This window comes from Mustela lutreola, chromosome 14 (genome assembly GCF_030435805.1).
Source record: "Mustela lutreola isolate mMusLut2 chromosome 14, mMusLut2.pri, whole genome shotgun sequence".
In the NCBI taxonomy this organism is placed as follows: domain Eukaryota; kingdom Metazoa; phylum Chordata; class Mammalia; order Carnivora; family Mustelidae; genus Mustela; species Mustela lutreola.
This window is the reverse complement of record NC_081303.1, coordinates 13,370,010-13,385,289: the sequence shown is the minus strand read 5'-3', so window position 1 is coordinate 13,385,289 and position 15,280 is coordinate 13,370,010. Positions and strand designations below refer to the sequence as shown.

General features: G+C 52.9%; 1 protein-coding gene across 1 annotated transcript; it reads right to left on the bottom strand.

The window, feature by feature from the left end:
* Nucleotides 1-3,270: 3,270 nt before the first annotated feature.
* Nucleotides 3,271-5,267, bottom strand: LOC131814392 (Golgi-associated RAB2 interactor protein 4-like). The gene is given in 2 exon segments (XM_059145272.1): nucleotides 3,271-3,500; nucleotides 3,503-5,267. Coding segments are annotated over 2 exon segments (1,554 nt in total). The 5' UTR covers nucleotides 4,892-5,267; the 3' UTR covers nucleotides 3,271-3,335.
* Between the last annotated feature and the right edge of the window lie 10,013 nt (nucleotides 5,268-15,280).

The window sequence follows — 15,280 nt, the reverse complement described above, 5'->3', positions numbered from 1 at the left end:
GGCTCTACTGGGCGACTCTTACCTGTACAGTGGAGGAGGGTTTGTGGGAATCCATCTTGCCCAGATGCACAAGGAACAGCTCAAGGAGCTGTCGCCTCCTGTCCAGTTCCCTTTGGCTGCCTTATCCTGATGCTTTACCCCCTTAGCCACCTAGAAGCTCTTTTGTATCTTAAGACATTCCTCCTTGCGGGGAAGGGCACTTCCCCTTTGGTCTGTTCTCCCTCCTCTAGAGGAGTGCTGAACCTATGCCATGAGCTCCCTGTCCCGCCAGGCAGGCTGTGGGATGGAAAATTGTCCTGTGCCATCTTTTCAACACCTCCTGACTCTGCCCCCTTCTGTTTCCCCAACGCCACCCAGGATTAGGTTTCTTCATCTCTGGCCAGGATTAATACAATCCTGGCTTCCTGGAGGATCGCTGGTCTCCAGACAGCCCCCTGGCCGCCAGCTGTGCACCCTGGCTTTCAACGGCTCCCCAAGGCCCAGACATTCACACAGCACCCCAGGTGCCCGAAGATCCAGCAGCCTGATTCTCCAGCCTCACGTCCCACTTCTCCCCTTGGGCTCCAACCAGCAGTACTGAAATGCCTGTAATTGCTCAACACAAGTGATATTTCGAGGTTTTGTACTTTGCCCACATTCTTTTCTGTGACCTGCGCCTCCCCATGCTGTGCCCTAGCTCCCCATACTTCCTCCGCCTGGCAGAGCCCTAGTCGCCCTTAAAGCTGCTGATTCCTCTGTGAACCCTTCCTCGACCTCAGACTCCTTCCCATGCCCAGGAACCCCTCCTCGGAATGGATCCTGTGCCCTGAATGCACGTCTCTCCTTGTATCTGCCACTTAGAGTTGGGATGACTCCTCAAGCCTGTCCTGTTTTCCCCATCGACGCCACAGCTCCCCGCGGGAGGCCGAGCTAGCACTCAGTGGGTGATACGTGGGAGGTGTTGCCTCACCCCTCTCTGAACCATCGCCTCCACCTTGAGCAAGTCCTTTCAATGCTCTGACCTCCCCTTTGCTGATCTGCCAAACGGAGACCTGGGACAATCAGATGAACTTTAAATCATTAATGAGCTCTAAGGGGCTCAGTGCTGTTCAACAGCCAAGTGCTATGCAGATGTCTTTATTCCACACTCGCATTTACCTGCACTTGCCTGTGTGGAAATCAGAGGGTCAAAGGAATGGGAAGTGCTCTTTTTGTAACTTCGCTGCCTTGAGTCCAGGGAAAAGCTGCTTACGAGTCAACTATTAATTCTCTCTCCCCATAGCAACGAGTCTTCTCTGAAGCTCTGGGTTAATGATTCTTCTTCTTCTTCTTCTTCTTTTGTTTTCTCCTAAAGATTTTATTTATTTATTTGACAGAGGGAGAGAGGTCACAAGTAGGCAGAGAGGCAGGCGGAGAGAGAGGAGGAAGCAGGCTCCCTGCCTAGCAGAGAGCCCGATGCGGGTCTCGATCCCAGGACCCTGGGATCATGACGTGAGTTGAAGGCAGAGGCTTTAACCCACTGAGCCACCCAGGCACCCCTGGGTTAATGATTCTGAGGTTGTTTTCCTCGCGGGGCCAAACCGTATCTAATCTTTGGCATGTTGTATTCTTTAAGAATAACTGGACTCGCTCCAATAATTCTCCATTCTGGGGTTGTGAACCTTGCTCGGCCCGAGGAAACGGTGACTGTGTGGGGGTCCCTGGCTCCGTTCCTTCCTCCTCCGTGCCCCCACCCCATGGCCACGGCCACCTTCCCTTCACAAAGAGGAGAGACTCCTCTCCTCCCCCACTGAAGGGCCAAGCACGGATGCTGGGACCTAACAGATTATCTCCCTCACGTGAAGTTTAAGGATTTGTTTTCTGAACTCTGAAGGGGAGACTTGGTAAGGGCAAACCCCTTTAAATTGTTTCTCCGTGCCCAAGGTTAGTTAGTGGCGGTGGGAGAAACGGATTGTAGGGAGATTCCCGACTGGTCCCTGGAACCCCAGGCTGTTTATGGCTGCAGTGCAGGTCACACAGAGGCTGGGGATGGAAGTCTGGGCGCCAGACACCGCTCACGGGTGGTCTGGGCACTCTTGAGAGAAGACCAGCTGACGGCCGGGAACTCACCGAAATTCAAAAGCCAGCTCGCAGAGGCCCACTACCAAGAGTCCCCCAGCTCGATCCCTCCCTCCCCTCAATCTAGCACATTTGGTGCAGAGTTTGGGAACACAGTGGTGGAAATGCTTTGCATAAAGGAGTGGGTCACTGTTCTGCAAAGGCTCCACTGTGCCGTAGGAACAAGTTCACTTTTCAGTGCTCCTATGTGTAAAACAGAGATTACATGTACCGTCGGTAATTTATGCCAAGAACCCAGAACCCAATTTAAAGAGACCAGACCTTCCAGACAGAAGACAAACACTTTTGTGCGTACATAAGAGTGAAAACGTAAGGGAAGGTGTTGGTATGTCTGGAGCAGAAATTTCATCATAACCGCCCCGGCATTTCGCGGACCATTCAGACGGCAGAGATCTGATGGCCCAACAGAACATTTCCAACAGCACTGAAAGCCCGGTCTTCGCCTCATGATCTTGTCTTGCCTTTTCACACTGTCCTGAATTTTGCGTGTACTGTTCCCTTGTGTTTTGTCCCACGTGTACTTTTAAAATGTTTTACCACATGTACTTTCGATTTTTGTTCTGGAACTATTCTGCAGGTGGAATAGGGGACAGCCACAGAATCGGTGTTTATGCTAGGCCGGGGTATGCAGCTGTACACTATCTCTGTCACATCCCACTCTATTGTCAGTGGTGCTGATAGTAATTTGGGCTGCTTGCAGTGTTTTGCTACTTTTTGCTATAAACGTTCTCAGTGCCTTAGCAAGTTCTTTCCTTGGTATATACCCTGGGTATAGACAGGTTCTCAGTCTAGCTGAGAATATTGCCAGCACAGGCTGCTGCTCCCCTCTGCTGGCAGATGCTGGCAGATCCCCAAAGATGAGGAGCCCCCCCTCCCCATTCTTTCTTTGTCCCTGTTCTTTGTCTATGGACCTTCAGGGGTTAGGAACATTCATTAAACTAGAGAAATGGGGGAGGTGGAGCTTTCTGGGCCATAGTATACTTTCAACTGTGGCCCGGAGAAACAAGCCAGACAGGCCTTGAGGCAGGATGCTTTGGCTCTGAGCATGGGTGTGAGGTGGGGGCGGTCCTCGACTGGACCCTTGGGTCTTAGGTGGCAGCCCCCCTGTGAGGTCACCACTGGGCTGCAGGACCTAGAAATTCAAACACAATGCAGCATGCCATTTTTTAAAATTTTTTTTATTTTATTTTTGTTTAATGTCTCCTGGGAGAGGTCCCCCAGCGGCCCAATATCTGGGCCTAGGAAGTTCCATCCCCCCATGACCTCAGATGTCCGGCTCCCTGCGCTCTCCAAGCCCTGGCTGCTCGCCGCCGCCTGGGCGATGGCCTCCACACCACACCGCTCGTGTCCGCAGTCTTCTCCCCCATGGGCACGTCTCTGCGGTGTGGGGAGGCCGCGCGCCTCAGGCAGTGAGGCTGACTCTCAGGTTCCTCAGGAACCTGCGGATCCTGCCCAGCATCTTGGTGCCTGAGCCCGAGCTGCCGCCGGAGAGGCTCCGCCCCGACTTGTGGGAGGTCCCGGAGTCCTTGGCGCTGGGGGCGTGGCTGATGCCTTCGTCGGGGGCGCGCCTGCCGCGCGCCGGGCTGCTGCGGCCCTTGTCCTCCTTGTGCTCCCGCGCGGCTCTGTGGCTGCCTAAGGAGCGGCTGGAGTCCGCCGGGGCGATCTTGTGCCCCCGGGCCTTGCGGCGGCTGTCGGCGGCCCTGCGGTGGCGGGAAGTGCGGGGGGCTCGCTCCTCCTCCCGGCGCTTGCGGGGCGGCCTTCCCGCCGGCTCCCCACTGCCCGCCGAGCTCGGCGCGTCCCAGAGGAGCTGGCCTTCCGACGCGTCCCGAGCGGCTTCTCCCGCAGGCTTGCCGGCAGCTCCGGGCCCGGCGAACGCCAGGCATCTGCCGGCCTCCCCCGCTGCGAACTCTGCTGCTGTCCCTGCCGCCGCCACTGCCGCGGCTGCCGCGGCCTCCCCGGCGGCCGCCGCCTCGGACGTGGCCCCTGCTGCCGACTCCCTGGAGAGCCCCGGGCAGTTGGGGGCAGCGAAGGTGGGCAGGCTGTTGGTTTTTGGGGGGGCCTGGATGGTCTGTTCCCCGCCAGCAAAAGCTGCAGAGGTGGCCCCGGCCACCTCAGAGCCCTCGGGGAGGCTCCGGACACTGACCTGGTCCTGATCGATTATTTGGACATCTGCGCCTGCTGCGTTCCTGCCGTCGTCGTCCTCCAGCAGAGGCATGTCCAGCATGTCCTCTGCTCGAGCGGCGTCGGTTCTGCTGTGAGTGGGCACCGGCGGCGGCCTCAGTACCTGGATAATGCTCTCCCAGTAGGGGAAGAGGTCTTCCTGTGCATCCAGTGGGGGGCTCAGCCGCAGGTAGCAGGAGCGGCCGGTGGCGAATTTGAGGCGAAGCATTTGTTTTTCCCGGTCGTGAACAGAAAGCCTCACAAACTTCAAGGGAAGGAGCCTGGTGAGCTCCAGGGTGGTGGAAGCCTTGCGGCCTTTTCCCTTGGTGGCGTGGCCCTGGTCGGAGTACTGTTCACAGCCGGTGGCCGGGCGGGCCAGCAGCAGGACATCTGGGAGCGGGAGGCTGGGGCTGGTGGATGCGATGCCCACGGTCATCATTCGGATTCGGTTGTGCACGTCGACGACTTCCCCTCTTTTGGTGACCTGCACAAAGTCGCTTTCGAGCATGGGTGCGTACTTAAACAGGTCATATTCGCCCTTACGCAGTTGTCGCTGGAGTTTCCCCATGGCGGTGTTGAACATGCCCACCCTGGAGGCGCTGTGGGCGGTGTGATAAGGCGTCAGAGACTCCATGTTTTTGAGTTGGTAGCACAATCGGGCTGGGCCGGCGAGGGGTGGGCGTTGGTCTGGGGGCCGGTCCCTGGAGCTCCTCCTCCTCCTCGACCTCTGTTGGGTTGGCAGAGCGTGCAGCCCCCCTCCTGCTGCACGCGGCTGGCTCTGTGGCAGGGGTCCCAAATCCACCCCGCGCCCCACAGGCCACAGGCCACAGGCCACAGGCCCCCGCTTTGTCTCAGAACCTCCCAGAGACAGGGGTCAGGGTGGGGGGGATCTGAGGGTGACCGAGGGGACGCTGGTGGGTGCTGGGATTTCAATCTAAAAAAAACGAGAAGAGCTTGCAGTTTGTAGTGTGAAGTACAAACTGAAGTCTTGGTGAGAGACTAAGCACTCTCTCAGCCTGCACCCCTGAGCGGCCCTATTTATACTCTGCTGCCCTCTGTGACCTGTCACGCTGTCTCATACCCCTTAGTGACACCCCCTCAGGGCAGGGCCATCATCCTCCCCCCAAATGTCCCATTGCCCCCACAGAGGACAGGCCCACCCTGCCAGGGACCCAGGCAGGTATCCAAATAAAAATGTCTTCAAATGGAACAATTTTGTGTGGGGAATTTTTTTTTTCCCCTCCTCCAAATTCGGAAGATTTAGCAACTGGACAAAATCCATAGGAATTACTATAAGATGATGGGTTGGCAGAGTGTGCAGCCCCCCTCCTGCGGCTCTCGGCTGGCTCTGTGGCAGGGGTCCCACATGGATGGAGGAGGCACCATCCATCTCTATGCCCTTGCAGGGTATATGGCATATGCTTGAGGGCCATTTGAGCTCTTGGTTTCGTTTTATCCAAGAACCCAGAATTGGCAGTCTTGACCCTTAACCTGTTCCTTCATAAGATTGCAGTAGACATGGCTGCTAGCAGCCATTAAGAGCCATTAATGATGACATTAAAAACGGCCTCCCTGTGGGGCGCATGGCTGGCTCAGTGGGTTAAAGCCTCTGCCTTCAGCTCAGGTCATGATTCCCAGAGTCCTGGGACCAGCCCCACATCGGGCTCTCTGCTCCAAAGGAAGCCTGCTTTCCCCTATCTCTCTGCCTGTCTCTCTGCCTACCTGTGATCTCTGTCTGACAAATAAATAAAATCATTAAAAAACAAAACAAAACAAAACAAAACAAAAAAGGCCTCCCCTAGGCACCAGGCCGTGTTCTCCGCATACGACCATGAGAATCCCATCAGGTTTGGTACGGTTCCCACTGCCCCGTTTTATGAAGAGAGTGAGGGGACATCATCAGCCTAACTTCACAGAACTAATGGTCGTAGAGGCCATGTTCACGGGCAGGTCTAGCGGATCCTAAAGCCTTGTTGGGAACCACCATAGTACTTCGCTCCACAAAGCTTGGGCCAGCCACAGGTTTTAAACCAGACTGATTGAAGACCTTTCTGCGGCACTGTCGGAAGTTGCATGACTCCCTGCGTGTGTATGTGTTCTGGAGAGAACCTAAGACGCCACTTCAGACAGCGGCTGGGCAGAATGTTACAGGGGGGCATCTTGGTTCCTCCCCTCGCTTATGCTTCCACAAGCAGCCCATCTGTGGAAACCTGGTTATTGTCTCCTAAGACCCCCACCCCCACCCAGGTTTTCGTCCCTTCTCCTCCAGTGAAATGAAGTGGGGGTCGCGGGGGGAGTGCTGAGATGTCATCTGCGATTCCAAGAGCTTGCCAAGCAGCCTCCCTGGGCAACAGGAGTGCTTTGGAAGCAGCAACACCTGTGGGGAGCAAGTACCCTTGACCTTCCTGCCTTACTGCCCCTCCCACACAGCTAGCCGCAGAGTATGTGATTTCCAAACTGTTGCTTGAAAGTTCCACAAGGATTTTCTGCTCCCAAGTCTCGTATCTCCCGGTTTGAGGTTTTGCCCGAAATCCGACATCTGGGATTCATTCCTTGAAAACCAAGGTCTTTCTGTTAAAACGCACACACGTGTTCATCCGCAGGTGAAAGGACAAATGAAAGGTGGTCTAGCCATACAGTGGGATGTTCTTCAGCTGTAAAAAGAAAATGAGGTACTGCTACGTGCTACAACAGGGATGAATCCTGAAAATAGGATGCTAAGTACGGGAAGCCAGAGGCAAAACGGCCACATACTGTGTGATTTCATTGAGACGAAATGTTCCAGAAGAGGCAACTCCATAGCTACATTAGAGCCTGACTGGAGGGAGGGGAGTGTAGGGAGCGACTGCTTAATGAACAGGACCGGGATTTCCTTTGTGGGGATGACAATTCTGGAACTAGATAGTGGGGTGGTCTCACAGCATTGTGAACGTACTGAGTTTCACTCTCTCTTCAACGGGTACGATGGTAAACTTGATGTTGTAGTTTCTCTCTCTCTTCCACAATGCACATATCCATTCCTGCTTGGAACCCTTTAGAAAGGTCAGTGGCGTGACTCAGCTTTCCATTTCCTCATCTATAAAATGGGGTAAGAGCTGCCGTGAGGATTCAACGAGATAATGCACGTGAAGTGTTGAGCGTATCGTGGAGCTCCATAAATCCTAGCTGTTGTAATCATTCGTCCTCCGCTGGCCCTTCAAGCGTCGGTGCAGCTTCCTTCCTGAGAGCAGTTTTTGAGAAGACAAACTGAGACGCTTCTGGGGTTAGAGCTACTATGAGAACACAGAAGGATGCTCAATGGGCAAAACTGGCTTCTTCTGAGTCCCGGCTTCAGGCAGATCCGTGAACACACAGAGAAACTGAGCACAACCAGAGTAGGGGATGCAGCGAGAGGAAAGGCTTAATATGGGTTTGGGTTTCAAGGGTTTGTTCCAAGCCCATGGGGAGAAAGTGGGATAAAGATGGAAAATAGCATTTTAGCTCTTGGCAGAAAGTGCAAGTTTTAATTCCAGAGTCCCCTGGGGCCAGAATCCTTTAGAACGCTCGATTCGGAAAGAGGTGTCAGGCCAGATGTCAGGGAGAGGCAAGGGGACAAGGGTGAGGTCAGGAGAGAGGCTGGACTCTTCCAGGCCCTGCAGTGTGACGTCACCACCCCAGCAGGAGGCGGCCGCATGGAAGGACACTGGCTAAGCCCGTGTCTGATTCTGGCGGAGGCCCCATCCAAATAATTCTCCCGGATCCTCCCAACCTTCCCTCTCCGTCGAATGTGAAACAAGATGAACCAAACAACTTGATGGTAAATACATAGTCATCTTTTTTTAGTCAAGGATCAAAACACAAACGTGGCCGCAGAAAATTAAACTGCTTTTAGTGCACTTGGTAAAAGGAGCTTTCAGTTCCAATAACCATATCCAGTGTTATTTTTTGGATCAATTTTTTTGGCCATGGCCACCACCCACTTCCTTCCCCTCCAATTCATTGTCGGTGGCAGCTGAGAAAAACGGTCTTGAGTTTTCGTAACAGCTGATTGATGGGTGGCACCTACACCTACAACCAGAGGGTAAATGTGAGAAATTCCACACACCACCACCCCCCCCCCGACCCCTTAGAGAAACTAGATTATCTCCTGAAAGTGGGGGTAAACAGGTGCTATCACCAAGTGGATCTTTAGAGATTGGGCAGTGTCCCTGATGTGCAAGCAAAGCAGCAAAATCAGGACACTGGTGTCGCAGGGGTTAGCTTGAACCGTGCAGGAGTTCAGAGGAGCAAGCTCCCATTCATGTGCACAGGAGTCTGAACCTGGAATGAAGCTACTCTCTCTCCGAAGAGAGATGTTAGCGGCAGAGCACCCCATTTCTATTTCTAGCCTGGTACGGATACCTTTGTGTGCAGGCAAAGAGCAAGGGCGCCTTGGTTGAACTGGTTGCCACTTGCTGGTCAAGTTTAGAGGGTTCTTGGATTTCAACATCAGAAAGGAGCCCTTGTGTCTGGGTCCAGTCAGTCGGTTGGAGGGGGTCTGGTTGCCCTAAGCCTGAGTTGGTCCATCCACAAGACCCCCTGTCCATCTCTGAAGGCTGGGTCCCGGGCCAGGGCTGGGACGGACCTCTCTGATTTTGCCCCTTGGCCAAGAGGCCGAAATGTCCTCGTGAAGTTGAGGGAGTGGACCAGAAACAGAAACAAATGGCTTTAGTTCCAGGAAGTCAGAAATGGAAGGAAAAGTTGTAGATCTGCTTTGAGACCCACTGTGGACTAGGCTTTTGCTGTGCTGGCCAGAACTCTGCAGCTGACCTTGGGAAAGCCCTTCTCCTCTCTAGGCCTCAACTTCCTCATATGTAAAGTACATCTGGGATTAGTCAAGATCCTTCTGGGTCTGACATGCTGTGTGGTTCTAGCTGTCCCAGTACTGTCTCTCTTTGCCGGGGGTCAATGAGCCTGAAGGCATGTGGCGAGGGATAGGGAGAAGGGGCCCGAGAGTCGTCCGGTGCGGGTTCTTGTGAGTTTAATTCACTGAAAGGGGGAGGACAAGAAAGGGGTAAGAAAATAAAGTAAAACGAAGGAAGAACCTAAGAGGGGAGTTGAGGAGGGGGAAGGTAGGAAACCTGGAGGTGGCACAATGACCTCAGGGCTCCTCAGGTACATCCTGGCCTGGCGGACATTGTTAGAAGGGGAGGTGAGGGAGTGGCAAGTCTTGTTTTCCAAAGAAGGCCACAATACCATCGCCGCCCCCACGTGCTTCTGCAATGTGGTCTTGTCATTGCCCTGTGAAGAAGGAAAAGTTCATTTTCTCTCCCCTAAAACCGGGGTTGTCCTTCTGACTCACTTGTAGCCAGTAGAATGTGGCAGCAGTTCCGTTGGGTGCCTTCAGAGGCTCAGGGAGAAGCAGCTTCCACTTGGCTATCTTGAGATATTTGCTCTGAGGGAAGCCAATCTGACTACCCGTGAGCACCATGAGGAAGGCCGCGTGTAGGCATTCCTGTGGAGAACCCCACCTTATCGCCATCTCCCTCAAGGCACCAGACTCGTGAGTGAAGATTGGACTCGCCAGCCCTGACTGCTGGTTCACTTCACTTGCTACCATGAGGAGCAGAAGAAACCGCTCCCAGTGGAGCCCTGCCCAAATTCTTGATGTAGAGCAATCTACGAGATATCATTTTTTAGGTCACAAAGTTTTGGGGGGGGGGCGTTTGTTATAAAGCAAAAGGATGGCAGGAGAGGCTTCTAAAAATACAAGCTTCCTTAAAACGGGAAACCCTTAAACATGTATGAACAAGACTTTTAAGAGCTCAGAGATGTGTGAGATTTCAAAACAATTGGGAGGCCAACTTCTCACGTTGCCTGTCCAGGACATTACCACAAAGTTACCATTTTCTATAGGTCACCGCACTATGTTTTTTTTTTTAAAAAGTGTGTTTTTATGGGACAAAAGGGACAAAAGGCACCCATCCCGGCAGATCGGTTAGAAGGAAAGAGGTGAGAAGCAGCACATGTTGGCGAGGATGGGAAACAGCAGAGCGCCCACGCATTCCTGGTGGGAGCGCAAAGTAATGGGACAGTCACTGTGGAATTAGCATCTGGGACTGAACATATGTGTGTATTCAGTTCCGTTTCTATATGTCTGACAGAAATGTATGTATAGTTTTACCCAAAGTTCTGCATATAAATGTTCATAGCAGCACTATTCTTATTAGCCCCAAAGTGGAAGTAACTCGAACACCCACCAAAGGCTGAAGGAATCAGTAAGTAGTCGAATATGAAATATATCTGTAATGAAATATAGCTGTGAGAAGGAATAGTTGCCACAAAAATCATGGACAAACCTCATGACTCTGCTGTTGAGGGAGAGAACCCGGAGTCAAAGAATACATACAACGTGATTCCATTTACCTAAAGTGGAAAAAGAAGCAAAATGAGTCTCCGATGTCAGAGGTTAGGGTAATGGTTCCCCCGGGTGGTAGAGAACCTGGGAGGGGCTTCTCGTATGATGTTCTATCTCCAGCTCAAATGTGAACAACAGGAGGAAGGGCATGCTCTCGAAGCAAAGGATAGTTCTTGAAATAACTCATTTAACTTTCTAAAAGGTTTTATGAAAAACTTTAATTAATTTTTAAAATTAAATGAAATGTAATAGACAGGAGGCTTTTAATTTCTCCTTCTTTAATCTCCTGTAAATTGCGTATGGCAAGGTGCTGGGGCCGTGACTATGTCCGTGGGAGAAAGAAACCGGGCCGACGTGGTCAGCAGCCACAGAAACTGGGGGAAAGAGGCCAGCCCTCCAAGGAAGGTGCTTCTCCGAGGCTCCTCGAGGCCAACTGTATTGTGCGCACGCAAGGGCATTTCTAGAAAGATCTTTCCCAAGCTTGTGCAGGTCACGGCACATGCAGGAAACGGCAACATTGGAATGGCGTACTGGCGTATCACATGGGGCTCCCGGCAGCCAAAGCCAACTGGCTGGGTCCTCCGGGTGCCCCCAAGCTGAGTGGTATCATTTCCTCAGCACACCTGTGGGAAAACACCCACTCACAGAGTGTGGGAAAACATGAACTTCCGTAACACATTGTAAGTTCTCTTGCTCTTCTGCTCCAGGAAATTCCAGCTCTATGTGCCCTTCATTTCTGGATTACAGGTCCCATTTGCAGTAACGAAGATCACGGGGCCCAGGGGTTTATGTAGCATTCCTGGTCTCTGCTTTATGCCGCGGTCTCATTTCCCCTTCCAGCCTCATTTCCCAACACACCCTCACCCCCTTCCCGCTACCCTCCCCCACCCTATCCCCTAAACACACGATATCCTGGGCGCGCTGTTCTTGTCTGTCATCTAGAAACATCGCCCAAGACCCCCAAGCTCCCAGGTCCTCCTCTTTCTCCATCATCTCTCTGCTCAGACCTTCCCTTCTCTACGATGCCTCTTTCTATACGCTACCCAAGGCCACCGCCGCACTTTGATTTGCGTTCCTGGTAGGTGTGTGTATACATGAATTATCTTGCCCATAGTAGGAGCTCTCAACAACTGTTTCTCGAATGACTTCTAGGCTGCAGAGAGACCGTGACACTAATTCCACCCTACCCCTGTTCTGGATGGTCACTCATTATCCCCTTGAGTCGGAACCCCCACGTTCCTAGGGTACCCGTCTTGTGGCCACTCCACACTCTGCCATTGCCCTGCCCTGGGAGCCATGCAGCCTGGTTGAGAGACATTACGCACCCATCCCCTCAACTCTGGGATTGACATTAGGCTAATGGTGATGTGACAAAGGGAGGGGGGGACTGCCCCTTAGCCTCAGTGCTGGCTCCCACCATTCAAGCAATAGCCCGTAGTACCGGGATGTGGCCACAAGGGGCTCTACTGGGCGACTCTTACCTGTACAGTGGAGGAGGGTTTGTGGGAATCCATCTTGCCCAGATGCACAAGGAACAGCTCAAGGAGCTGTCGCCTCCTGTCCAGTTCCCTTTGGCTGCCTTATCCTGATGCTTTACCCCCTTAGCCACCTAGAAGCTCTTTTGTATCTTAAGACATTCCTCCTTGCGGGGAAGGGCACTTCCCCTTTGGTCTGTTCTCCCTCCTCTAGAGGAGTGCTGAACCTATGCCATGAGCTCCCTGTCCCGCCAGGCAGGCTGTGGGATGGAAAATTGTCCTGTGCCATCTTTTCAACACCTCCTGACTCTGCCCCCTTCTGTTTCCCCAACGCCACCCAGGATTAGGTTTCTTCATCTCTGGCCAGGATTAATACAATCCTGGCTTCCTGGAGGATCGCTGGTCTCCAGACAGCCCCCTGGCCGCCAGCTGTGCACCCTGGCTTTCAACGGCTCCCCAAGGCCCAGACATTCACACAGCACCCCAGGTGCCCGAAGATCCAGCAGCCTGATTCTCCAGCCTCACGTCCCACTTCTCCCCTTGGGCTCCAACCAGCAGTACTGAAATGCCTGTAATTGCTCAACACAAGTGATATTTCGAGGTTTTGTACTTTGCCCACATTCTTTTCTGTGACCTGCGCCTCCCCATGCTGTGCCCTAGCTCCCCATACTTCCTCCGCCTGGCAGAGCCCTAGTCGCCCTTAAAGCTGCTGATTCCTCTGTGAACCCTTCCTCGACCTCAGACTCCTTCCCATGCCCAGGAACCCCTCCTCGGAATGGATCCTGTGCCCTGAATGCACGTCTCTCCTTGTATCTGCCACTTAGAGTTGGGATGACTCCTCAAGCCTGTCCTGTTTTCCCCATCGACGCCACAGCTCCCCGCGGGAGGCCGAGCTAGCACTCAGTGGGTGATACGTGGGAGGTGTTGCCTCACCCCTCTCTGAACCATCGCCTCCACCTTGAGCAAGTCCTTTCAATGCTCTGACCTCCCCTTTGCTGATCTGCCAAACGGAGACCTGGGACAATCAGATGAACTTTAAATCATTAATGAGCTCTAAGGGGCTCAGTGCTGTTCAACAGCCAAGTGCTATGCAGATGTCTTTATTCCACACTCGCATTTACCTGCACTTGCCTGTGTGGAAATCAGAGGGTCAAAGGAATGGGAAGTGCTCTTTTTGTAACTTCGCTGCCTTGAGTCCAGGGAAAAGCTGCTTACGAGTCAACTATTAATTCTCTCTCCCCATAGCAACGAGTCTTCTCTGAAGCTCTGGGTTAATGATTCTTCTTCTTCTTCTTCTTCTTTTGTTTTCTCCTAAAGATTTTATTTATTTATTTGACAGAGGGAGAGAGGTCACAAGTAGGCAGAGAGGCAGGCGGAGAGAGAGGAGGAAGCAGGCTCCCTGCCTAGCAGAGAGCCCGATGCGGGTCTCGATCCCAGGACCCTGGGATCATGACGTGAGTTGAAGGCAGAGGCTTTAACCCACTGAGCCACCCAGGCACCCCTGGGTTAATGATTCTGAGGTTGTTTTCCTCGCGGGGCCAAACCGTATCTAATCTTTGGCATGTTGTATTCTTTAAGAATAACTGGACTCGCTCCAATAATTCTCCATTCTGGGGTTGTGAACCTTGCTCGGCCCGAGGAAACGGTGACTGTGTGGGGGTCCCTGGCTCCGTTCCTTCCTCCTCCGTGCCCCCACCCCATGGCCACGGCCACCTTCCCTTCACAAAGAGGAGAGACTCCTCTCCTCCCCCACTGAAGGGCCAAGCACGGATGCTGGGACCTAACAGATTATCTCCCTCACGTGAAGTTTAAGGATTTGTTTTCTGAACTCTGAAGGGGAGACTTGGTAAGGGCAAACCCCTTTAAATTGTTTCTCCGTGCCCAAGGTTAGTTAGTGGCGGTGGGAGAAACGGATTGTAGGGAGATTCCCGACTGGTCCCTGGAACCCCAGGCTGTTTATGGCTGCAGTGCAGGTCACACAGAGGCTGGGGATGGAAGTCTGGGCGCCAGACACCGCTCACGGGTGGTCTGGGCACTCTTGAGAGAAGACCAGCTGACGGCCGGGAACTCACCGAAATTCAAAAGCCAGCTCGCAGAGGCCCACTACCAAGAGTCCCCCAGCTCGATCCCTCCCTCCCCTCAATCTAGCACATTTGGTGCAGAGTTTGGGAACACAGTGGTGGAAATGCTTTGCATAAAGGAGTGGGTCACTGTTCTGCAAAGGCTCCACTGTGCCGTAGGAACAAGTTCACTTTTCAGTGCTCCTATGTGTAAAACAGAGATTACATGTACCGTCGGTAATTTATGCCAAGAACCCAGAACCCAATTTAAAGAGACCAGACCTTCCAGACAGAAGACAAACACTTTTGTGCGTACATAAGAGTGAAAACGTAAGGGAAGGTGTTGGTATGTCTGGAGCAGAAATTTCATCATAACCGCCCCGGCATTTCGCGGACCATTCAGACGGCAGAGATCTGATGGCCCAACAGAACATTTCCAACAGCACTGAAAGCCCGGTCTTCGCCTCATGATCTTGTCTTGCCTTTTCACACTGTCCTGAATTTTGCGTGTACTGTTCCCTTGTGTTTTGTCCCACGTGTACTTTTAAAATGTTTTACCACATGTACTTTCGATTTTTGTTCTGGAACTATTCTGCAGGTGGAATAGGGGACAGCCACAGAATCGGTGTTTATGCTAGGCCGGGGTATGCAGCTGTACACTATCTCTGTCACATCCCACTCTATTGTCAGTGGTGCTGATAGTAATTTGGGCTGCTTGCAGTGTTTTGCTACTTTTTGCTATAAACGTTCTCAGTGCCTTAGCAAGTTCTTTCCTTGGTATATACCCTGGGTATAGACAGGTTCTCAGTCTAGCTGAGAATATTGCCAGCACAGGCTGCTGCTCCCCTCTGCTGGCAGATGCTGGCAGATCCCCAAAGATGAGGAGCCCCCCCCCCCCATTCTTTCTTTGTCCCTGTTCTTTGTCTATGGACCTTCAGGGGTTAGGAACATTCATTAAACTAGAGAAATGGGGGAGGTGGAGCTTTCTGGGCCATAGTATACTTTCAACTGTGGCCCGGAGAAACAAGCCAGACAGGCCTTGAGGCAGGATGCTTTGGCTCTGAGCATGGGTGTGAGGTGGGGGCGGTCCTCGACTGGACCCTTGGGTCTTA